This window comes from Saccopteryx bilineata, chromosome 3, assembly GCF_036850765.1.
Source record: "Saccopteryx bilineata isolate mSacBil1 chromosome 3, mSacBil1_pri_phased_curated, whole genome shotgun sequence".
Taxonomy (NCBI): Eukaryota; Metazoa; Chordata; class Mammalia; order Chiroptera; family Emballonuridae; genus Saccopteryx; species Saccopteryx bilineata.
In genome coordinates, this window is record NC_089492.1 from 309,961,913 (window position 1) to 309,987,443 (window position 25,531).

General features: G+C 51.2%; 1 protein-coding gene across 2 annotated transcripts; it reads right to left on the reverse strand.

Moving 5' to 3' along the window:
- Window positions 1-1,583: 1,583 nt before the first annotated feature.
- Window positions 1,584-24,892, reverse strand: SNRNP70 (small nuclear ribonucleoprotein U1 subunit 70). 2 transcript variants are annotated; one of them, XM_066271606.1, is made up of 10 exons: window positions 24,566-24,892; window positions 23,692-23,848; window positions 17,227-17,289; window positions 17,067-17,121; window positions 10,412-10,476; window positions 10,184-10,246; window positions 9,113-9,194; window positions 5,875-5,976; window positions 2,473-2,560; window positions 1,584-2,362 (listed from the first exon to the last, which is right to left on the reverse strand). In XM_066271606.1, exons 2-10 carry the CDS (start codon window positions 23,836-23,838, stop codon window positions 1,738-1,740), a joined length of 1,290 nt encoding a protein of 429 aa, XP_066127703.1. In that variant the 5' UTR covers window positions 23,839-23,848; window positions 24,566-24,892; the 3' UTR covers window positions 1,584-1,737. The 2 variants fall into 2 exon arrangements, with proteins under 2 accessions (XP_066127703.1, XP_066127702.1); XM_066271605.1 differs by having other exon boundaries at window positions 1,584-2,389; window positions 24,566-24,884.
- Window positions 24,893-25,531: the final 639 nt, after the last annotated feature.

Below are 25,531 nucleotides of genomic sequence, written 5' to 3' on the forward strand. Positions count from 1 at the left end.
TGCTTCTGTAACTTGTTTCCTCAGTTCATTTCTTCTACAACTCTCTTCCTCTACCTCTGTGATTTTTTTCCTAAAGTTGGAAACAGGGAGGCAGTCAGACTCCCGCATGCGCCCAACTGGGATCCACCCGGCATGCCCACCAGAGGGCGATGTTCTGCCCATCTGGAGCATTGCTCTGTCACAACCAGAGCCATTCTAGCTCCTGAGGCAGAGGCCATGGAGCCATCCTCAGCGCCCGGGCCAACTTTGCTCCAATGGAGCCTTGGCTGTGGGAGGGGAAGAGAGAGACAGAGGAAGGAGAGGGGGAGGGTGGAGAAGCAGATGGGCGCTTCTCCTGTGTGCCCTGGTCGGGAATCGAACCCGGGACTCCTTCACGCCAAGCTGACACTCTACCACTGAACCAACTGGCCAGGGCCTTACCTCTGTGACTTCCAAGATAAACTTTCTTATAGTTTGAAAACAAAAATACTTCTAAAACACAAAAATAAGTCCTAGCTTGTATAGCCTAGGCAGCGAATATTCCGCTCCCACGCATCCTGAAATGTTAAAACAAAGGGCCACTGTTATATTCAAATTCCACCTTGTCTCCCACCTTCTCGTACCTGGAGCTGCAGCCTTGAGCCTCTACGTCCAGCAAGGGTGGCTGGCTTCCCTCTCAAGGGCTCCTCAGACTGCAGTGTTCCGTTGTCTTTATTTAATCTTTTGTTCAGAAATGTGCTGAAATCTCAACTGCTGATGAAACCTCATTTCTTGTTATTACTCTATTAGGAAGTAGGACGTAAGACACAGGTGAACTTGCCATCATGAACTTAAGACTGTTCCCATCCTGGCCCTGTGTGGACTCCCTGCTCCACCTATCTTCTAACCCTGTCTCCTGTTTCATTTCTTCACCCTTTCTATGCTTTGGTCCAACCCAGACAGCTTCCCTCCCACATTCAGAGCTGCAGCTTCCACTGAGTCATCAAATGCCTAGAGCTCAACACACCCCTTCCCACAAGCTAGGGGTATGAAAGCCCACAGGTGAGGGTTATGCATAGAGGAGGTAAACAAGGGGGGGGTTACACAAAGGGATCAAGGACTTTATTTTTACAGAGACAGAGAGTCAGAGAGAGGGATAGACAGAGACAGACAGGAACGAGAGAGATGAGAAGCATCAATCATTAGTTTTTCATTGTGCGTTGCAACACCTTAGTTGTTCATTGATTGCTTTCTCATATGTGCCTTGACCACAGGCCTTCAGCAGACCGAGTAACCCCTTGCTGGAAGCCAGCGACCTTGGGTTCAAGCTGGTGGGCTTTTGCTCAAACCAGATGAGCCCACGCTCAAGTTGGCAACCTCGGGGTCTCAAACCTGTGTCCTCTGCATCCCAGTCCAACGCTCTATCCATTGCGCCACCGCCTGGTCAGGCGGGATCAAGGACCTTTACAGAGCACTTCCCCAGCCCATTTTAAACCGATTGGTATGCCAGGCATCCCCAGCCTCCGGTCACAAAGCTCAAAAACACAAGCCAGAGTTGGGTTATCAAGTCAGGTGTCAGCCTTCTGGGGAAGACACTGGAGTAGTGAAGAAACCAAGGTGGCCCATTAACACGAAATTAATTTTATTTTTAAATCCAAGGAACCAGAAATAAGGAGACTCCTACTCTTGGATGGCAAACTTAGGTGGTGGTCAAGGTTGGGGGGTAGAGGATAACAGCAACAGGGCGGGTAGGAACACGTCCAAACACGTGAGGCCTCTTCACTCTGGTGCGGCCTCCATCAAATACCCGTTCTCTGGAGCAAGATACCCGTCGCCTCCTTCCGACTCCATGTACATGTCTCGGCCGTCATTGCCCAGACCCTCCAGCCCGTTGTCCTGGCCACCCCCACCCCCACCCCGGGCCTCGTCCCTGCCCCGTTCGCCACCCCGCTCCCCCCGCTTGTGCTCGCGATCCCGGTCTCGGTCTCGGTCCCGGCGCCGATCCCGTTCGCTCCGGTGGCTCCGACGTCGTTCCCGGTCACGATCCCGGCCCTTCTCCTCTGGGCCATCAGGGCCATCTGGCCCCAGCTCCCCCGGAGGCCCGTCCTCAGGAGGCGCGTCCCCAGCCTCAGAGGGCTCTGCCATGTCGCCGCCCCCTCCGCCACCACGCAGCTCCTCCTTGCGCTCCCGCTCCCGTCGTGCCCGCTCACGACTTCGGCTGCTTCGCCGCTTCCGTTCCCGGTCCTTGTCCTTGCTACGCTCCCTGGAGCGCCGGCGCTCATCCTTGTCGCGACTTCGGGAGCGCCGCCGCCGGTCCCGAGAGCGGGAGCGTCGCCGTTCTCGTTCCTTGTCTCGCTCGCGACTTCTCTCCCTACGCTCCCGCTCGCGGTCCCGGTCCCGGTCTCTGTGGGGAAGTGGGGAGGGGCCCGGCCTGGATGAGGGGGGTAGAGGTGTGCAGCAGAGCTCCCCCACATGACCACCCCCCTTCCCAGGAAACCAGCTGCCCGATCTTACCTCTCATCATAGCGGGAGGTGTCATCCCGGCCTGAATGCCGGATGTTGACATCAGCCCCACCTCTTCTGGTACCACCGAGGCCACCTCCTGAAGGTGGGCAGAGGGACAGAGGGTCAGCCCGTGCAGGTATAAAGGATGGGAAACAAGCATCGAAGAGCACAGGAACAGACATCTCTGTTGGTGTCTACGAGACCAAGTACTGTGAGGACACTTGTCAGCCCTCTCCTAACCTGCCAATGTGCTTTAGAGATTAGATGACTTCCACAAAGCGTTACCTGGGAAACACCTGTAATTAGGCTCCAAAACTCATATTCTTAACCACTGTGTAAGGTACACAGTGTCCCGTCAAACCCTCCCTTCAAGTCACCCTCACCCAAACCGAAACCCAGAGCCACAGTGATCCTCCTAATTGAGAACCTAACCTGCCTCAGAGCCTTCAAAGGCTTCCCATTGCCAACAGTTTAGCTCCCCCTCCGGCGGCACCCAGTGCCTGTGGGCGGGCCCTGCCCATCTTTCTCTTTATGTTCGAAACATTTTTTCTAATCTCATACTCTCCATCTACTGCCCCAGTTTGGGGGCTCATTCGCCTCGTTCCCTGGAGTCCCCTCCTCCGTCTCATTGACTTCTCACCCATCACACGTCAGCCTAAACACCGTTCCTCAGAAAGCCATCCTTGCCTAACCTGTGGTGGTGCAGTGGATAAAGCATCGACCTGGAATGCTGAGGTGGATGGTTCGAAAACCCGGGCTTGCCTGGTCAAGGCACATATGGGAGTTGATGCTTCCAGCTCCTCCCCCTGTTCTATCTCTTACCTCTCTATCTCTCTGTCCTCTATCTTTCTAATAAAAATAAATAAAAATCTAAAAAAAAAAAAAAGAAAGCCGTCCCTGACCTTCCAGACTATGCTGTTCTGCACTCTATTCCTACATATCCTCACAGACCCAACACATTTCCTTCTCAGAACTTCAACTGTGATTTCAAACTGTATACAGGCATGTGAGCTGATGACCACCTGCCTCACCCACAGAAGAGCCAAGACTAGGTTTGGCTTTGCTCACCATCAGGTGGCGCAGCACGCAGGACATAAAGGTGCGTGTGCAGTAGTCAACTGACTGAACAAACCCAACAGGCAGTAGGCAGTCTCATTCTTCAGATGGGAAAATAAACTCAGATGAAGCCACCTGCCCATGGTTACATGGCAAGGAAGGGGCAGAGTTCGGACGTGACTCCCAGCTACCTCCATGTACTCTCCCATGGCTCACTGCCGGAAGAAAACTTCGTGAGGACCTGGAGCTCCATGGGAAGGATGCCTTAGCAGCAAGGGTGATTAAAGGACTGAGGCTGCTTGGCTATCAGAGACATTCAAACAGAGACAGCTGGCTGACCAGATGCCCAGTCCGACACAGCTATGGGGCAGAGTAGGTAGCTTTCCATTTCCAGGTCCCAACCCAGCAGTGGATCACATCATCAATTTGTTGGGTTGCAACCGGTACATTAAAAAAGCCAGTAAGCCTGACCAGATGGTGGCACAGTGGATAGAGCATCGGACTGGGATGCCGAGGACCCAGGTTTGAGACCCCGAGGTCGCCAGCTTGAGAGCGGGCTCATCTGGTTTGAGCAAAGCTCACCAGCTTGGACCCACGGTCACTGGCTCGAGCAAGGGGTTACTCGGTCTGCTGTAGCCCCAGTCAAGGCACATATGAGAAAGCAATCAATGAACAACTAAGATGTCACAACGAAAAACTAATGATTGATGCTTCTCATCTCTCTCTGTTCCTGTCTGTCCCTGTCTATCCCTCTCTCTGTCTCTGGGAAAAAAAAAAAAAAAAAAACCCAAAGAAAAAAATAACAGAATACAGTATAAAGTATTAGTATGTACTATTCACAGAAAGGACAACTACTGCCTCACAGAACTTGTTTGGGTTGTATGCATGGAAAAATATGTATTTTTAAATTTATTGATTTTAAAGAGAAAGGGAGAGAGAAAGAACAACATCGACCTGCTGTTCCACCCATCCACACACTCAGTGGTTGACTCCTTCCTGTATGTGCCCCTTCCGGGGACTGAACCCACCACCCTTGGTGTACTGGATGACACTTCAACCAATTGAGCAACCCGGCCAGGACTGTATGCATTTTTACACAGATATCAGGTCAGGATATACCGGGTACCACCATCAGAAAGTCTGAATGTCAACCAAGCTAAATCCCAGATTCCAGGATTGCTGCACAGCAGAAAACGGCAGTTTCTGAAGAAGCCACCACACCCAGAGAAACCAGAGAGTAAGACCTATCATGTTCAGAGACGCAGCAGGTGAGTGTGTGGCCTACCAGCCCAGGCAAGTCGAGTGAGAACAGAGGGTTGGGAGGTAGGAGTGAGGGCAGACGGCACCAGACACACTCTGGGTGTCTACCCAGGAAAGGCCATCTTCTCTGAGAGCTGTCACTCACCCTCACAGCAGTCAGTCCTCAACAGGCTTCTCTGGATGGCAGGACCTCAGCCCCAGATCCAGGTCAACTGCTGAGCCAACCAGACCCACCCACCCCAAAGTGCAGATTCATTCTGGACTGAGTGTCAAGCGGGCCAGGGTGGGAAAACACCAAAACGACCAGTCTACATGGGCAGCGGACAAGGCAGAAGCAAGCTGCACATGTGCCAGAAGGAGCTCTTGACAGCTTTCAGATCTGGCTACCAGGCCCTCCTGAGGGCCATTGGCACCACTAGTCTCTGGGTTCCAAAAGACACTCAGGATTCTGTAGTGAGGAGACCCCTTTATACAGAAAGCTCACATGTACTTTTGATCATGCAAACAAATCGACCTCAAATGAGATGGTGAATGACGATTAGAGACAGACTATGAGGGGCAGAAGCTGTCTATGTACGTCTTGCTCCTGACTAGAGAAGCCTGATACACAGCTGGTGACCTAATTGGCGTTTACTAAACCAATGAATCAATGAACGAACAACAAGCAAGCGTGGAGTCAGTGGATGATGAGAAAGTGACATTTACCAGGCCCACCATATGCCACTTGCCAAACTGGGCATCTGAGCTGGGCTCAGTGAACTCCTGAACTCCAAGATTGTTCCCACTTTCCAGGATGAGGAAATTGAGACATAAAGAGGGAAAAGCCACCAACTGGTAACTAGCAAGCTGGCATCTGGTGCCATACTGGCCTCTCCAGGCCCCATTTCTGTTCCTCCTCAGTAACTCAGGATGAGAACAGACACCAGCACTACGAGGGTGATGGAAGAGGACACACTGGAGAGGGAGGAGGATGTAAGTAGCCAGGAGGAACGAGGGAGAGAAGACAGAAAGCAGAAAGGGTGCAGAAGAAAGAGGTAAGAACAAAGCCACCAAGCACACAAGCCTCAGAGCCCAGTGTGGGCAGGATGCACTCACCTAGCCGCCGGGGCCTCCAGCCCTTCACAGTCCGGCCCCTTTCCACATCCACAAGGACTCTCCTGCCGTCAATCTTCTTGCCATCTGCGTGCTTGTAAGCGGCTGCAACAGATGTGGGGAGGGGTTGGGGAGGAGTCCCCAGAGGGTCCTCTAGTCAGGACAGGGCCCAGCTCTGCAGCAACCCCAGCCCCATATGCCTCCATCGAGACACTCGCACTCACACACACATGCCCACCAGACAGCCAGGCAACTACAGCCAGACCAACCTTCTCCCAAACCAGGGAGGGGCCTGCTCCATCTCAGAGCCTGCTTCCTTATCACCCCACAATCATGGGGGATAGTGGCATGACCACCCCCAGATGCCATCTCCCAGGCCCCTCCTATTCCCAAATGACAGAGCAGCCCCCTCCCGCCAAGGCGGCCGAAGTCGCTGCAAAGAAACTGAAGGTTAACTGAAGGCTGGACCCTGCTGTGGTGGAGGGCTCCTCCACAACCCCAGGCATGCACCCTAACACATCATGATGGAGGCCGAGGCCCATCCGGGCCACTCCGCACCCCAGTTCACACCGATTTTTGGGGGGGCGGGTGGTGAGTGTGGAGGGAACAGACATCAGAACAGAAAATGAACCAGAAGGGATGGGAGAAATCTTTAGGAGATGGTAGGGAGCAGAGGCAGGTTATGGTGCTCCCAGGGGCCTGGAGGGGCCCTGTACCGCAGGCGGGACAGAGGGAAAGTGGAGGGAGGCATGGGAGACGTGCGGTGCTACTGACAATTCCTGCCTTACCTGAGACGACTGACTCTGCCACCCAACCCCGGGCTCTACTCCATCTCTCCCTCCACACCCTCAGCCCATCAAATGCTGGGTGGCCAACCCCAGCCTGCGCGGCTCAGAAAGATGGGGAGTGGAGGAGGAGATGTAGGGAGGCACGATCCTGCTCTCGGGCAGGGCAGTGAAGGGCAGGCCCAGTCCCCTGACCTGTCTTACAGGGGCTGTAGGGAAGGCCAAAAAAAGTCTGTTTCCCACCCCCAGCCCTGGCTTAGGGGGTTGTCCTCAACCAACCACAATTCCCTGCCCCGCCCCAGCCCGCTCCCCCCCAAATAACAACCAGATGAAGAGAAAAAGGTGCCATTTACCGATGCCGGCCTTGCGGGTGTCCAAACCGAGCGGGATGGGGGGGGCTCGGCAACTCCTGGGGGCCTGGCGAGGAGGCGGGCTTCCCGGGGGGGGGACACGGGACCGCTTACCTGGAGCCCCCAAGCTTACCTGAGCACGCGCACCAACCCCACACCCACCACCATGAGGTCAGCTAAAGCTACGGGGCAGGGAAACGAGGGGCTCTAGGGAAGTGTGGAGAGGGAGAAGAACCACATCTCCTGCACCACCTGGAGACAGGCAGAGGGAAGTGGTGGACCCCAAAGAAACCTCACAGAGGCCTTGAAAAAAGGGGATGAGGAATAAAATCAAGTCTGGGAGCTGGGAAGCCCTGGGCCTACTCCGCTTATATTTACAAAGAAGGCTAGGGAGGCCTTAACAAGCCTGCCACCCTCACCTTTTCCCCATGAAGTCCAGGTAGACTAGGCACACGCCCCGCCCCCTCAGCACATGGAATGGCTCTTCCACCTCAAACTCCACACTCCCTCCCACCACCTGTTTCAGCCCAAAGGCTGGCACACATGGGGACAGCCTCAGGGGTCCAGGAGATGGAGTGCTGCCCATGATCTGAGAAGGGGCCGCTTGGCCCCTGAACCCAGAGGAGGGTAGTCAGGGAAGGAATTTTAAGGACTGGGAACAGTCAAGAAAAGGAACCCTGCTCTGGTTCAGTGTCCCAAATCCCAGAAGAGGCCCAACCCGAGTAACAGCAAAGAAAACATTTGACGTGTGTACTTCTAGGCTTCTCTCTCTCTCCCTCTCTTAGGTCTCTAGACAGTGGAATGGTCTTAAGTAAAATCTACAACACCTTCAGCTGTTTGCAGCCTGTCATTTGATCCCTCCCAGCCCCGTTCCCTAATTCCATGCACTCTGGAGAGCGGCTGGGCACCATGGCCCCTCGAGAGGCCTCAACCATGATAAAGCAGACAGGAATGGGGGAGAGCACCCCAAATCTAGCAACCAAAAAGATTCTCCCAGGCCACCACAGTGATAACCCCACAAAAGGCAGAGGGACAAGGAGTGAAGGGTTTAGGGTTCCACATGGAGCCCTGGCCCTAATGCACCCCTTCTTCAATATTCCTACCACCTTGTCTCTGACGTTATGAAGCCAGGTAAGCTAGATGGGATGGAGCCCAACTGGACAGGCCAGCTGCCTCTCCCATCAGGGTTCATCCTTCCCCTCCTGGGATCAGCATACGGATCAGGGATCAGGAGGGACAAAGGGCACCCAAACAAGGAAAGGTTCTGGGTGCAGGGAGGCTGAGAGGGACACTGGGGATGGGAGAAGGGACGCCTCGCTGCTCCTGAGCTGCCTGGCTAAACTGGACTGGTGTGCGGTGCTGAGTGATCTTACCCATGATACAAACCCTTATACCAACCATACACTGAGGTGTTGTAAGGGGAGCGTAAGCATCAGCTGCAAGCCAGCTGCGTGGTGGCTGCAGTGACAATAAGAACAGTCAATTAATATGGCGGCCCCTGGACACGCCGCAGCCATGCCCACCCCCACCCACCCATCCCTGCCCATGTGGATGCTGCTGCAGCCTCAAAGAGGGCTTTGGAGTTGTGGGGGTGGGCGCTGAACACGCCTACCAGCCCACTGCCGGATGAGAAACAGGGTGGGGGGCCAGGGATGGGGAGGCGGAGGGTCGGGTGGCCCAGCCCCAGCTTGGCTGGAGGGAAGAGAAGGCTGATTCAAAGGTCAGTCCTCATTCCAACCTAGTTGCCCCCAACTCCGGTGGGGGAAGTGGGGAGAAGTTCCCCGAAATCCGACCCCTCCCCCCCACCTCCAGCTGGCCCCAGCCCGCACCCAGTTCCCTCCTTGCCCCTGAGGTTCAACGTGTGACACTTACCTCCCTGGGTTCACACACATACACACACACACACACACACACACACACGTTGTAGGGGATTTTGATTTTTGTTTTTTAAAAAACACGTAAAAAAAAAAAAGATATATCAGAAACGGAGAAGAGACATTGCTAATTGTCAGGTTTGGCAGGATGGGAGGCAGGGACAGACGACAGGAAGGGACTGGGGCAGCAAAGAGAGGGTCAGAGGGCCAGGCTCAGATGGGAGGTACTCACAGTGCATATCTCGCTCGTGTTCATACTCGATGAAAGCATAACCTCGGGGCTTTCCTGACCTCTTACTGTAGACCATGTGTATCTGAGGGCAGGGGGTGGGGGTGGGGGGGTTAGTTGTGGCATAGGGAAATCTCATTCCATCAATCACACAGGGTATGTGCCAGGCTCTAGGTTTGGTGACTCCCAAGACAGATGCCTCAGACCTTGTCTCTGTCCTTCAGTAGCTGAGAGTGACTGATGCTCTAACAGTGCTGGGCTTAGGAATTTAAGTGCATGATGACCTCAACCCCTCACTACGGCCCAGAATAATTAAGTGACATTTAAATTAAATGAAGAGCCCCTGGCCAGCTGGCTCAGTGGTACAGCATCAACCCGGTGTGTGGATGTCCTGGTTTGATTCCTGGTCAGGGCACACAGAAGGAACCATCTGCTTTTTCTCTCCTTCCCTATTCTCTCTCTCCCTCTTCACCTCCTGCAGCCATGGCTCGATTGAGTTGAGCATGTTGGTCCAGGGCACTAAGGATGGCTCTGTGGAGCCTCTGCCTTAGGTGCTAAAAATAGTTCAATTGCAAGCATCGGCCTAGGACAGGGGTTGCTGGGGAGATCCCGGTTGGGGTATATACAGGAGTCTGTCTATCTCCCCTTCTCTCACTTAAAAATTAAAAAAGTAAAAAATAAACTAAATGAAACACTGTCAGTTAAATATAAAGCCTTGCTCTGAAACAGGAGTCAGCACACATTCTCTAAAAGGACTAGACAGCAGGTTATTTCCAGCTCTGAGAGCCACACAGCCTCTGTTGCATCTATCCTACTCTGCCTGACAGCAACAGCAGCCACTGACCACAGTAAACAAATGGGCCTGGCTGGACACCATAACACATTCTTTATAAACAGTAAATTTGTAACTTGGCCACCCCTGCTGTCAACGAACAAGTAGTCGTCATGTCTTAAATTTTCTTCTACCCAAAGTCAGCCATGTGAAATGAGGTACTGCATCCTCGGGGCTGGGAGCCAGTGCCCTCGCTGCCTCCATTTTCCCCAATTCAAATACCCCTGCCCCAGTCCACTCACTCTTTTGATGGGTCCATACACTTCAAACTCTCTCCGGAGCTTGGATTCTGTTGTGTCATAGTTCTACAAGGAGAGAAGTATAGGGGTAAGTAGGAGAAGTGAGCTGTCTCAAAGCTGATCCTTCAGGACATTCCCGGTCCCCAGCCTATTATTATCCTTTGTCCCATACCCAAGCCCTCAGCAGCCTGGGTTCCAGCCTCCTTTGGGGCCTCAGGACTTGGGACTCACCACTCTAGCGACAAAGAGAGTCTTGAAGGCATCACCCTGAGCATTGGCATCATTGTGAGGGTCCCCTGTGCAGGAAGAAGAGAATTTGTAAGTAAAAGTTATCAGCAGCCTTATGTAACAAGACAGATACAGACAGATGGGCAGAGATGCCCATTACTTGGAAGAAAACTGTTGGTGACCTGGAGACCTTGGCATGTCCTTCTGAACCCTGGTTTCCTTGAAGCACAGAAGCCTTTGCCCAAGTGGCTGATTTAGGCAGAAGCGGGAGAGGATAAGGCTGACTTCAGGCTGACAGGATGGGGGTGGGCCTAACTGCCATCTCAGATCTATATACCCTAAGGCCACATCCCTCCCAACTGTGAGTAACTAAACTTGACTAGGTATCATTGAAGAGGCCAAGCTTCCTCCCTTACCGTAGGGCCACACTGCCACCCACTGGCACAGCCCAAAACTACAGCCCTCGGGAAACCCGAGATACACTCTTGCTGGGAGTGGAGTGTAGGAGAGCCCAGGCCGTGCTTTCTTCTCAAAGCCCTGTGGTCTCAGAAAATAGCCCAAGGTTGCTAATGGAGCTCACAAGAGGCAAAATCTACCTCACAGCCTTACTACCATAATGAAGGAAAAACAATCTCCACAGACAAGAGCCAGAACCTATTACAAAACCAACTGCACAGGTGATTGTGATGGGTCAAGCCTGGGAGGATTATCATCATTGTACAGATGGAAACAAAACAAACCCGAGGCACAGGAGAGGGGAAGCAGAGGAGCAGAGACCAAGCCTGACTTGACAGCCCAGCCTAAGCCCAGGCATTCTCACTAGCAGGCCCCCATGCCAACCCTGGAGCATGAGCTGCTCAGGGTGGTTTGGATGTTGCAAGAAGCCAGAGAAATAAAGTCAAAGATCTGTTTCTGGTGAGAGGGTTTGGCTGCAGACACAAACTAAGTTTCAGATGACTTTAGAGAATTTCTTAAAAGAAAGCCTGTGCCCAAACTGAAGGGACAAACTACCTGAAATTGACAGTAGTCTTTGGAAACAATTCCAGGCTGACCTGTGGTGGTGCAGTGGATAAGGTGTCGATCTGGAATGCTGAGGCCACCAGTTCCAAGCCCTGGGCTTGCCCAGTCAAGGCACATAATGAGAAGCAACTAAGAGTTGATGTTTTCTGCTCCTTCCCCTGTCTTTCTCCCTCTCTCTAAAAGTCAATAAATAAAATCTAAAAAAACCCCACACATCTCTATGCCTGATCCCCTCATTTCCTCACCATACCCCATATCTCTGGGTTGCAATTCCGTGTGCTCAGACCTCTCAGTCTGCACTGGGTCACTCTCATCCATTCATCCAACACATATCTGTTAAGAACTTGAATGGGTCTGGAACTGTCCTAGGTATAGAGGAGTCAAAAGAGAAAAGAAAAGCTCCCTGCCTTCTTGTAGCTCATACACTAATGGATTGAGGCTGACAGTAAACCAGGGCAATACAAAAATCACCGAGCCTGACCAAGCAGTGATGCAGTGGATAGAGCGCTAGACTGGGATGCAGAGGACCCAGGTTCGAAACTCTGAGGTTGTCAGCTTGAGTGTGGGCTCATCTGGTTTGAGCAAGGCTCACCAGCTTGAGCCCAAGGTCGCTGGCTTGAGCAAGTGGTCACTGGCTTGGCTGTAGCCCCCGGTCAAGGCACATATGAGAAAGAAATCAACGAACAATGAAGGATCTGCAATGAAGAATTGATGCTTCTCATCTCTCTCCCTTCCTGTCTCTTAAAAAAAAAGTCATTGAGTTCTTTCAGATTATTACAGAGATGAAGAGTTTTACTGGGAAGGTCAGGAAAAGGCCTTACTGAAATGACACTGGACCCAAGTGAAGGTGTTATAGCAGCAAAAGGAAATCCACCTTGCCAACACCAGGCAAAAGCTATGGCAGGAATAGTTACATGGAACCAGTGATTGCTGCTGGGGAAGTAAATGAAGGCCAAACAGCAAAGAGCTGAGAGCTTCCTGACAGGTAGCAGGAAGGGGGAACTACCCAGGCACGCACATGAGCCTGCAGTTCTAGCATACCCAAGAGGTCCAGGAGGATGACTAAATTTTTTTTTTTTTCTGAAGCTGGAAATAGGGAGAGACAGTCAGACAGACTCCCGCATGCGCCCGACCGGGATCCACCCGGCACGCCCACCAGGGGCTACGCTCTGCCCACCAGGGGGCGATGCTCTGCCCCTCCGGGGCGTCGCTCTGCCGCGACCAGAGCCACTCTAGCGCCGGGGGCAGAGGCCAAGGAGCCATCCCCAGTGCCCGGGCCATCTTTGCTCCAATGGAGCCTTGGCTGCGGGAGGGGAAGAGAGAGACAGAGAGGAAGGGGGGGGGGAGCAAATGGGCGCTTCTCCTATGTGCCCGGGCCGGGAATCGAACCCGGGTCCCCCGCACGCCAGGCCGACGCTCTACCGCTGAGCCAACCGGCCAGGGCCAGGATGACTAAACTTAAAAGCTAGCGCAGCCGAGCCTGACCAGGCGGTGGCACAGTGGATAGAGCATCACACTGGGATGCGGAGGACCCAGGTTCGAGACCTCGAGGTCACCAGCTTGAGCGCGGGCTCATCTGGTTTGAGCAAAGCTCACAAGCTTGGACCCAAGGTCGCTGGCTCGAGCAAGGGGTTACTCAGTCTGCTATAGCCCCGGTAAAGGCACATATGAGAAAGCAATCAATGAACTAAGATGTCGCAACAAAAAACTAATAATTGATGCTTCTCATCTCTCTCCGTTCCTGTCGGTCTGTCCGTCCCTATCTATCCCCCGCTCTGACTCTGTCTCTATAAAACAAAAACAACAACAAAAAAAAAACCAGAGATGAGGGAGAGGTTACAGCAAACACCACAAAACACAGAGAACTGTCTATGGTGGCAAACTGTGGAGGTTGAGGTGCCATATTTGATGAACCAAGGTTTCTGCATTTCCTTCTAGGTTATCGAGTTAGGTGACATCGCGACCTTCTAGTGTGCCTGTGTATTTCTGGGGTGTCTGTTATAACTTTTCTCTCATTTCTGATTTTTGTCAGTTTTGCTCCCCTGCCCCAGACAACCAGCTCAACTGGGCCAGCTCTTGGTTTCATAAATTTCTTTTATCTTTTTTTTTTTCATTTTTCCAAAGCTGGAAACAGGGAGGCAGTCAGACAGACTCCCGCATGTGCCCGACCGGGATCCACCCAGCATGCCCACCAGGGGGCGATGCTCTGCCCATCTGGGGCATCGCTCTGTTGCATCCAGAGCCATTCTAGCGCCTGAGGCAGAGGCCACAGAGCCATCCTCAGCGCCCGGGCCATCTTTGCTCCAATGGAGCCTTGGCTGCGGGAGGGGAAGAGAGAGACAGAGAGGAAGGAGAAGGGGAAGGGTGGAGAAGCAGATGGGCGTTTCTCCTGTGTGCCCTGGCCGGGAATCGAACCCGGGACTCCTACACGCCAGGCCAATGCTATTCCACTGAGCCAACCGGCCAGGGCCGGTTTCATCAATTTTTATTAAAAAGAAAGAAAAATACTCAGCCTTGACAAGCCTCCACTTTCTTCATTTTTTTTAAATTTTTTATTTTATTTATTCATTTTTAGAGAGGAGACAGAGAGGGAGAGAGACAGAGAGAGAGAAGGGGGGAGGAGCTGGAAGCATCAACTCCCATATGTGCCTTGACCAGGCAAGCCCAGGGTTTCGAACCGGCGACTTCAGCATTTCCAGGTCAACGCTTTATCCACTGCACCACCACAGGTCAGGCCCTCCACTTTCTTCATTTTATTTATTTATTTATCCCCCCCCCCGAAGCTGGAAATGGGGAGGCAGTCAGACAGACTCCTGCATGTGCCCGACCGGGATCCACCCGGCACGCCCACCAGGGGGTGATGCTCTGCCCATCCGGGGCGTCGCTCTGTCGCAGCCAGAGCCATTCTAGTACCTGGGCAGAGGCCAAGGAGCCATCCCCAGCGCCCGGGCCATCTTTTGCTCCAATGGAGCCTCAGCTGTGGGAGGGGAAGAGAGAGACAGAGAGGAAGGAGAAGGGGGAGGGGTGGAGAAGCAGATGGGTGCTTCTTCTGTGTGCCCTGGCCGGGAATCGAACCCGGGACTTCCGCACACCAGGCTGACACTCTACCATAGAGCCAACCGTCCAGGGCCCACTTTTTTCATTTTAAAAACAAGGGTAGGGCCTGACTTGTGGTGGCGCAGTAGATCAAGTTTCCACCCGGAGTGCTGAGGTCGCTGGTTTGAAACCCTGGTCTTGCCCAATCAAGGCACATATGAGAAGCAATTACTATGAGTTCATGCTTCCTGCTCCCTACCCTCTTCTTTCTAAAATCAATAAATAAAATCTTAAAAAAAAAAAAAAAGAGTAGGGGGAAGGGAGTAAAGAGGGACAAATATACGGTGATGAAAAATGACTTGACTCTGGGTGATGGGCACACAATACAATCAACAGTTCAAATGCTATAGATGTTCACCTGAAACCAATGTACTCTTATTGATCAATGTCACCCCATTCAATTTAATTTCTAAATAAAAAATAAATAAATAAAAACAGGCTCTGGACGATTTGCTCAGTGGATAGAGCATCAGCCCAGCATGTGGACATCCTGGGTTCAATCCCCAGTCAGGGCACATAGGAGAAGCAACCATCTGCTTCTCTTCCCCTCTCGCAGCCAATGGCTTGACTGGTTTGATTATTGGCCCTGGGTGGGCGCTGAGGACAGCTCAACCAATTCAAGCATCAGCCTCAGATGGGGCTTGCCAGGTGGATCCAAGCGGTCGGGGCGTATGTCGGGATCTATCTCTCCTCTCACAATCCATCCTTCCATCCATCCATCCATCCATCCATCCATCCATCCATCCATCCATCCATCCAGGAGTAGCCCTAACCTGTTGGCTCAGCTGGTTAGAGCATCAGCGGGATGTGTCAGGGCTGCCAGTTCTATCTCTGGTCAGGGCACATACAAGACAAACCAAAGAGCCTGGCCTGTGGGGGTGCAGTGGATAGAGCATTGACCTAGAATGCTCAGGTCGTCAGTTCAAATCCCTGGTTTTACCAGGGCAAGGCACATATGAGAAGCAACTACAAATTGATGCTTCCCACCCTACCCTCCTGCCCACCTTTCTCTCTGTCCTCTTGCATCATTCTGATATGCAAAGGTTGTGGGTTTGATCTGCAGTTAGGGCACATACAGGAACACATTGATGTTTCTGTCTCTCCCTCTCTACAGTCAATCAATAAATTAAAAAGCCTAGAAGTAATAACCCCTGCTGCTCTTGGGAGTTATGACAAGTCAATAACATGACATAGATCAAATGCTTAGGAAGGCACATGGCAGCTGTAATTGCAACAACGCACAGCAAGCCTCTGTAGTTCTCAGGGACATAAAAACCCCACTGTACCTGACTCACTCTACATTCTCTGTCTATTATGGAAAACTTCAAACAATTGAGAAGTAGAGAACAGTATAATGAATCCCTATGAACCAACTTTAGTTATCTACACACAGCACACTGATTTCAGCTCTAGACCATCCCACCAGAGTATCTGACATACCACTTTAGTTTCTAATAAAGACTTACAGACTGACCGGGCGGTGGCGCAGTGGATAGAGCTTTGTACTGGGATGTGGAAGACCCAAGTTCGAGACCCCGAGGTCGCCAGCTTGAGCGCGGGCTTATCTAGTTTGAGCAAAAAGCTCACCAGCTTGGACCCAAGGTCGCTGGCTCGAGCAAGGGGTTCCTCAGTCTGCTGAAGGCCCGCGCGGTCAAGGCACATATGAGAAAACAGTCAATGAACAACTAAGGTGTCGCAATGCTCAACGAAAAACTAATGATTGATGCTTCTCATCTCTCCATTCCTGTCTGTCCCTGTCTATCCCTCTCTCTGACTCTCTGTCTCTGTAAAATACAAAACAAAACAAAAAAACAAACTGGGTATCAGGAACTGAGGTCTTGCAAATCTGGATGACCCTGTCCCAGGAAAGTAAATATCCAAAGACGACCAGGTAGGTAGGGAGGGGAAATCCTGATTGTGGTTTGGACACTGAGTCTGGGATGCCTTTGCAGCCTCAGAGAAAGGACACGAAGGCAGGGGCAGTGAGAGCCAGGACTCAGAGAGCTCTCAGCTGGACACCCAGGTATTTAGGTATCAGACATTTGCAGAAGCACCCAGAGGACCCTCCAGGGAATAAGGATGGAATGAAGTGACTCAGCAGCGCCTCAGGGGTGGAGAACTCTAACAAAGAGCCATCTGAGGTTGTGAAACCTGTTTAATGGCTACTATTTACCTGTACCTGCTCCAATTCCAGAACCTAGAAGGTATGGGCTATCCCCAGCCCAAGGGTCAAGGAGCTCAGGTGGAGCCAGGACCACTTCACTGACTTGGCCTATGAGACCCAAAGAACTGCGGCAGTTCCCCAAGGGAACTCCCCTGCAGTATTAAGGCCGAGAGCCCAAGGCTCTCCCTTCCTTCCAGCCCTTACTCCACACTCTCCCGCTTAAGTGCCCAAAACAAACACAGTGCTTGACAAACAGTAGGGACTAAGAAGTGAACTAACAACCCCACTTTCCTGAAAGAGGGTTCTGAGGTTGACCTGAAGGAGAGAAACACAAAAGGGTTTGACAGAGAAGAGATATGAAAAGGAAAAGAAACTTACACATTTTTAGCTCTGTCTCCACTTCCTGCTGTCGCCGCTCAATTTTTTCCCGTCTCTGTCAGGAGAAAGGTGGACAACTGAATACAGATAGAAGTGCCTGATGTCAAGGAACACCCCGGAGAAAGGGGCAAAAAAAGACACAGAAAGCAAAATTACATACCTTCCTCTCCATACGTTCCTCCCGAGTTTCTGCTCGTGTTGGGGGAGGGGCATCTCGAGGGTCCTGGGAACAAGAAGAGAAGTGACAAAGTGGAGGGACTGGGGGAAATGACAAGGGACACCCATCCAGAAAATAATAAGCACCTCAGCCATGCATTCACACTCTCTTTCATACGGAAGCAAGCAAGCAACCAACGACAGTTGCCAGGCCAGTGGAGGTGTGGGAGTGGCATGGATCAAAGGGTGGTCCATGGACCAATGCTATTCATACACTGTCACTGCTCTGTGACAAAAGAAGTACAGAACTCAGGAGTAAGTAGTATTCAGAAACTCTACAGCAATCTGAGTTGTTTTTATACTCATAGAACTTAACAAATATTTTTTAACTTCCTATTTTGTATTCTTTGAAAATGCTAGTCCCTGGCCAGTTGGGACTATGTTCTATCTCAGTGGATAGAACATAAGCCCAGTGTATGTACATCCCAGGTTCAATCCCCGGTCAGGGCACACATGAGAAATGACCATCTGCTTCTCTTCCCTGCCTCTCCCCCTCTCGTAGCCATTGATTGGTACAAGTTCAGCCCGGGGCATGAGGATAGCCCAGTTGACTTGCATCAGCCTGACCAGGTTGCCAAGTGGATCCTGGTGGGGGTGCATGTGGGAATGTATCTCCCCTCTTCACTTAAAAAAAAGAAAAAGCTAGAAAAATAGGCCTGGCCAGTGGCGCAGTGGAGATAGAGCAGGGGTCAGAAACCTACAGCTCACGAGCCAGATGTAGTTCTTTTGATGGCTGCATCTGGCTTACAGACAAATCTTTAATAATAAAAAAAAAAATGTTAAAAATATAAAACATTCTCTTTTTTTTCTTTTTTTTACAGGGACAGAGAGAGAGTCAGAGAGAGGGATAGAGAGGGACAGACAGGAACGGAGAGAGATGAGAAGCATCAATGATCAGTTTTTTGTTGCAAGATCTTAGTTGTTCTTTGATTGCTTTCTCATATGTGCCTTGACCGTGGGCCTTCAGCAGACAGAGTAACCCCTTGCTCAAGCCAGCCACCTTGAGGTCTCGAACCTGGATCCTCTGCATCCTAGTCCAACACTCTATCCACTGCGCCACAAAATGGTCAGGCATAAAACATTCTCATGTATTACAATCCATTCATTTCCTACTGCTCAAGTTCATGGTTGCGAGTGGACAACACCAAATTTTTATTGGATAATGCGTAATGTACACGGGCCGTTGTATGGCTCTCACGAAATTACATTTTAAAATATGTGGCGTTCATGGCTCTCTCAGCCAAAAAGGTTCCTGACCCCTGGGATAGAGCATCAACTTAGAATTCTAAGTCTGCCAGTTCAAAACTCTGGGCTTGCCGTGTCAAGGCACATACAATGAGCAACAAGCAAGCAATGAACAACTAAACTAAAACAACTATGAATTGATACTTACTTCCCGTCCCTTTTTCTCCTCTCTTATTTAAAATAAGTAAATAAAATCTTTTTTTTTTTTACAGAGACAGAGAGTCAGAGAGAGGGATAGATAGAGATAGGGACAGACGGGAACAGAGAGAGATGAGAAGAATCAATCATCAGTTTTTCGCTGCAACACCTTAGTTGTTCATTGATTGCTTTCTTTTTTTTTTTATTTTATTCATTTTAGAGAGGAGAGAGAAAGAAGGGAGAGAGAGAGACAGAGAGGGAGAGAGAGGGGGAGAGAGAGAGAGAGAGAGAGAGACAGAGAAGGTGGGGAGGAGCTGGAAGCATCAACTCCCATATGTGCCCTGACCAGGCAAGCCCAGGGTTTTGAACTGGCGACCTCAGCATTTCCGGGTCGACGCTTTATCCACTGCGCCACCACAGGTCAGGCCCATTGATTGCTTTCTCATATGTGCCTTGACCAAGGGCCTTCAGCAGAATGAGTAACCCCTTGCTTGAGCCAGTGACCTTGGGTCCAAGTGGGTGAGCTTTTTGCTCAAACCAGATGAGCCCATGCTCAAGCTGGCGACCTCAGAGTCTCGAACCTGGGTCCATGCATCCCAGTCCGACGCTCTATCCACTGCGCCAAATCTTTTTTAAAAAGGCTAGAAAAATAGTCCTGGCCAGATCACTCCACTGGTTAGAGCAGGGGTCCCCAAACTTTTTTCACAGGGGGCCAGTTCACTGTCCCTCAGACCGTTGGAGGGCCAGACTATAAAAAAAAACTATGAACAAATCCCTATGCACACTGCACATCTTTTTTTTTTTTTTTTTTTTTTACTTTTTTTTACTTTTATTTTTTGTATTTTTCTGAAGCTGGAAACGGGGAGACAGTCAGACTCCCGCACGCACCCAACCGGGATCCACCCGGCACGCCCACCAGCGGCGACGCTCTGCCCGCCAAGGGGCGATGCTCTGCCCCTCCGGGTTTCGCTCTGCCGCGACCAGAGCCACTCTAGCGCCTGGGGCAGAGGCCAAGGAGCCATCCCCAGCGCCCGGGCCATCCTTGCTCCAATGGAGCCTTGGCTGCGGGAGGGGAAGAGAGAGACAGAGAGGAAGGAGGGGGTGGGGGTGGAGAAGCAAAGGGGCGCTTCTCCTATGTGCCCTGGCCGGGAATCGAACCCGGGTCCCCCGCACGCCTGGCCGACGCTCTACCGCTGAGCCAACTGGCCAGGGCCTGCACATATCTTATTTTAAAGTAAAAAAACAAAACGGGAACAAATACAATATTTAAAATAAAGAACAAGTAAATTTAAATCAACAAACTGACCAGTATTTCAATGGGAACTATGCTCCTCTCGCTGACCACCAATGAAAGAGGTGCCCCTTCCGGAAGTGCGGAGGGGGCCGGATAAATGGCCTCAGAGGGCTGCATGCGGCCAGCGAGCCGTAGTTTGGGGACCCCTGGGTTAGAGCCTTGACTCAATGTGGCAAGGTTGCAGGTTCGATCACTTGTCAGGGTACATACAGAAGCAGATGGATATTTCTCTGTTTCACCCTTCTTTTCTCTCTAAAATCAATTAACCCTATGAGTAGTGAGTTCTTTTCATGCTCGCTGACCCCCAGGAGTGAGTTTTTCAAAGTATGAAATTAGATCATTACAGTTTTATTAACTTAAAATTATTTTTATTTATTCATTTTATAGAAGATAGGCACAGAGAAAGAGAAGGGAAGGAGGAGCAGGAAGCCTTAACTCCCATATGTGCCTTGACCAGGCAAGCCCAAAGTTTCTTTCAAACTGGTGACCTCAGCCTTCCAGGTCGACGTTTGAGCCACTGCGCCACCACAGGTGAGGCCAGTTTTATTAACTTAAAATCATGTCTGGCCCTGGCCAGTTGGCTCAGTGGTAGAGCATCAGCCTGGTGTGCAGGAGTCCCGGGTTTGATTCCCGGCCAGGGCACACAGCAGAAGTGCCCATCTGCTTCTCCATCCCCCCCCTCTCTCCTTCCTCTCTTTCTCTCTCTTCCCCTCCCGCAGCCAAGGCTCCACTGGAGCAAAGCTGGCCTGGGCACTGTGAATGGCTCTATGGCCTCTGCCCCGGGCACTAGAATGGCTCTGATTGCAACAGAACAATGCCCCAGATGGGCAAAGCATCGCCCCCTGGTGGGCATGCCGGGTGGATCCTGGTCGGGCACATGAGGAAGTCTGACTGCCTCCCCATTTCCAACTTCAGAAAAATACAAAAAAAAAAAAAATTATGTTTGATAATCAATTTACAGAAACAAGAAGAACATACATTTGCCTTTTTTAATGTTGCCTTACACATTTTTAAAATAAATAAATCGAGCCCTGGCTGGTTGGCTCAGTGTTAGAGCGTTAGCCTGGCGTGCAGGAGTCCCGGGTTCAATTCCGGCCAGGCCACACAGGAGAAGCGCCCATCTGCTTCTCCACCCCTCCCCCTCTCTCCTTTCTCTCTGTCTCTCTCTTCCCCTCCCACAGCCAAGGCTCCATTGGAACAAGGTTAGCCCAGGCACTGAGGATGGCTCTGTGGCCTCTGCCTCAGGCGCTAGAATGGCTCTGGTTGCAATAGAGCATCGCCCCCCTGGTGGGCATGCCGGGTGGATCCCGGTCGGGCGCATGAGGGAGTCTGTCTGACTGCCTCCCCGTTTCCAACTTCAGAAAAAAAAAAACCCATAAAAACATAAAATAAATAAATCGTACTCTGACGGTCAGGAGGCACAAGAATATACATCAGGGGTCCCCAAACTTTTTACACAGGGGGCCAGTTCACTGTCCCTCAGACCACTGGAGGGCTGCCACATACAGTGCTCCTCTCACTGATCACCAATGAAAGAGTGCCCCTTCCGGAAGTGCGGCAGGGGGCCGGATAAATGGCCTCAGGGGGCCACAGTTTGGAGACGCCTGATAAACATCAACATTTGTACTATTAAAAGGGTTAAAAAAAATTTTTTTTTTTAAATTTTATTTATTCATTTTAAGAGAGGGGACAGAGAGAGAGGCCAAGAGAGAGAAGGGGGAGGAGCAGAAAGCATCAATTCCCGTATGTGCCTTGACCGGTCTAACCTGTGGTGGCACAGTGGATAAAGCGTCAACCTGGAAACGCTGAGGTTGCCGGTTCAAAACCCTGGGCTTGCCTGGTCAAGGCACATATGGGAGTTGATGCTTCCTGCTCCTCCCCCCTTCTCTCTCTCTCTCGTCTCTATAATGAATAAATAAAAAATCTTATAAAAAAAAAAGAACAGCCTGACCTGTGGTGGCGCAGTGGATAAAGCATCGACCTGGAATGCTGAGGTCGCCGGTTCGAAACCCTGGCTTGCCTGGTCAAGGCACATACGGGAGTTGATGCTTCCAGCTCCTCCCCCCTTCTCTCTTTCTGTCTCTCTCTCCTCTCTCTCCCTCTCTGTCTCTCTCTTCTTTCTAAAAATGAATAAATAAAATATTAAAAATTAAAAAAAAAAAACAAAAAAAAACAAAAAACCATATGTGCCTTGACCAGGCAAGCCCAGGGTTTTGAACCGGCAGCCTCAGCGTTCCAGGTCAATGCTTATACCCACTGCACCACCACAGGTCTGGATAAAAAAATTTTTAAATGCTAGAAAAATAAATAAATAAATAACCCTTTTGTGTTTATCGAAAGCCTCAATCTACAATGGATCTGTCCTTTATCACAGATCAGAACTAGGACCAGGCCTTAAGTAAAGACCCAACAGTCCAGTGCTCAGGAGCAGACAACTGGACACTGTTTGGGGGCCAGGGCAGGTCTCTCCAACCACTCATTAAATAATAACTGGCACGTGACCGTTATCACCAAAGGGTGCCGCAGGCCTGCAGCCATTAAATTAGTTTAACTAGCTAGTAATATTCCCCAAGTGCCGGTTCACTAAGGGTGGCAAATCCTATAAAAAGCCAATCTTTAAAAAAAAAAAAAAAGAAAAAAAAAAGCCAATCTTGCCTGACCAGGCGGTGGCAAAGTGGATAGAGCGTTGGACTGGGATGCAGAAGGACCCAGGTTCGAGACTCCGAGGTCGCCAGCTTGAGCGCAGGCTCACCTGGTTTGAGCAAAAGCTCACCAGCTTGAACCCAAGGTCACTGGCTCGAACAAGGGGTTACTCAGTCTGCTGAAGGCCCGCGGTCAAGGTACATGTGAGAAAGCAATTTACGAACACTAAGATATCACAACGCGCAACAAAAAACTAACGATTGATGCTTCTCATCTCTCTGTTTCTGTTTGTCCCTGTCTATCCCTCTCTCTGACTCTCTGTCTCCGAAAAAAAAAAAAAAAGCCAATCTTCTATTATTGCTCTACTAATTTAACCTCTGTGACTTCCTCTACCTCCAGCTGTCCTTTCCAACCCATGCCAGAACTTTCCTCTTCCAACTTCTGGTTACATGCCAGCATTTCTTAGGGGGTGCTCTGATGCACCTTAAGAGGTGAATGTTGTTATCTCAATTTTACAAAAAAAGAAAATAATAAGGTCCAGGAGCCTAACCTGTATATTTGTTTATCCTGAAAGAGCAGAACTGAATTCTCAAGCCCACAGTATTAAGCACCCTATCACACGGTGCTAACCCTTTATGAACATCACCCTATTAATATCAAAAATGGTAAATCCAATAACAAACGTCAACATTTGCTGAATGCTAGGCCTCCTAACATACATTTTGCAATTAATTTCCTGTCAACATTCTGAGGGAAATATTAATTTTCCCTTGCTATAAATGGAGAAATCAACACACTGAGGACAACCCCACTTGTCCAAAGCCACACAGCTGATAAACGGTGTGTGTGTGCCAAGAACCACCTGATTCCAGAGCCTAAATACTCGACACTAGTTACCAAATTTTCCCAAAAACCCTACAAGGAAGATATTATCAACTCCACTAAGACAGGGAAACTGAGGACCAGAAAAAATAAGTCAACTGCCTTTATCACACAGCCAGAAAATGGCCAGAACTTGGATCCCCAAATTCAGAACCCCCTCCCAAACCTCCAGAACTCAAAACACTCAAGTCTGCTCAGTAAACTCACCTCAAACTCTCGGATGTAGGGCGCGATGCCACAGTAAGGTTGATTGTGATGTTTCTCATGTGGCAGTTTCTCCAGGGGTGGCAGGTATGGGATGGGGTCGCGGGGAGCAAAGAGGGCCAGAAGGTTGGGCGGCAGGAACTGAGTCATCTTGCCAAATCTGAAAGCAAAAGCAAACCAGCCTTATGTTAGGCTGGGCTGGTAGAGACGAAGCCCCTACAATCCCTTCACTCCCCAAAAGAGGGAAATAGGAGCAAGGTCTCAGTATTAAAATAGGTTCTGTAAGGACACACGGTGATCTACCGTCACAGAAAAAAAATTGTAAATTCTTGGGAGAGGCTGTGTGAGGGCGGGGCAAAGCCTGTAGGGGAAACAAATACTGGAAAAAAATAGTTAAGTCTCAGAGTCCTGAGCACCGTGCTGTGGGGTTGACAGGATTCCTGGGAGGCTCACAGGGAAAATCAATGGAGACCCAGAGGAGTGACGGCTGGAGGTCCCATACCGTGGAGAACAAGGCAAGGGTCGCAGAAAGTCTCCGTTCAGTAGCAGAAGGTCATTATTAGCAAAACCCTAAGTCCAGAGGCTTGTGGGTAATAGACCTAGGCCCCTAAAGGCGAATAGAATTATGGGTAAGGGTCCAGGACGCCGCTGAGATGGAGGGAAAAAAAGGCAACGCCGCAAGGGCCTGTGGGTAAGGGACCGCGGGAGGGCTTTGGGAAGCGGGCCTAAGCGCCCAGAGCACTCTGGGAAAGGGGTATGAAAGGTGCTGTGGGGGTGCAGCGAGAGGGGGCCCGGCACCGGGGAAGGGAGCGGAGCCCATCGCAGGGGCTTGTGGGTAGCAGTCCCACACCAGGTAGGGCCAGTCAGTCACACTCACCCGCCGCGCGGCGCCCTCCTCGACCTGGCGACGGTCCAGGGGCTCGCGTCGGCTACAGCGACCCCTCAGTAGCAGTACCACCACTCTAGCTTCGCCTCCAGCGGGGTCCGGTTCAGTCTGCTTCCCTCGCCTACCCAGCGCGCGCACCAGGCCGCGCTGCTCAGGAACCCGCGCGGCTTCGGCTCCCGACAGGGGCAAGAGGTGGAACCGGTATCAAATCCCTCCGCCGCCGCACTGCGCACGCGCCTAGCGAGTCGAGCCTTACCAACATACAGACTCGGCCCCCTGCTGCGGGAATTGCGCACGCGCGAAGTTACTGCCTAGCCTTCCGGCACCTCAAACCGCCGCGGCAGGCTAGACCTCGCAGTGCGCACGCGCGCTCAGCACCAAGCATTTCCCCCTTCGCCTCATCATTTGTACTCCAACCGCTTCTGTCCGCGAGTCTTCTCGATGCTCCTCCCCTTTCTCCTAACACACTTCCTGGATATTGTACGCATGCGTGTATTATCAAATTTTTTGATGTAGCCCTCCGCCTTCTGGCAAAAAGTCCCTATGTGATGCCCTGGCCGCCTGGCTCGGTGGTAGAGCGTTGGCCTGGCGTGTGTAAGTCCCGGGTTCGATTCCCAGCACACAGGAGAAGTGCCTATCTACTTCTCCACCCTTCCCCCTCCCACTCCTCCCCCTCTCCTTTCTCTAGCTCTCTCTATTCCCCTTCTGCAGCCAAGGCTCTATTGGAGCAGAGTTGGCCTGGGTGCTGAGGATGGCTCCACGGCCTCTGCCTCAGGCGCTAGAATGGCTCTGGTTGCAACAGAGCGACGCCTCAGATAAGCAGAGCATCACCTCCTAGTGGGTTTGCCGGGTGGATCCCGGTTGGGCATATGTTGGAGTCTATCTCTCTGCCTCCCCGCTTCTCACTTCAGGGGAAAAAAAAAAGTCCTTATGTGAATAGTATGATGACTGTTAAAT

Excerpts from the sequence above, each read along its gene's own strand:
- SNRNP70 (XM_066271605.1), bottom strand. The coding sequence starts at position 23,838 with ATGACTCAGTTCCTGCCGCCCAACCTTCTGGCCCTCTTTGCTCCCCGC. Across the intron at positions 17,290-23,691 it reads CCTACATCCGAGAGTTTGAG|GACCCTCGAGATGCCCCTCC; the intron begins GTGAGTTTACTG and ends TCTTGTTCCCAG. Across the intron at positions 10,477-17,066 it reads GGAGACAGAGCTAAAAATGT|GGGACCCTCACAATGATGCC; the intron begins GTAAGTTTCTTT and ends CTTCCTGCACAG.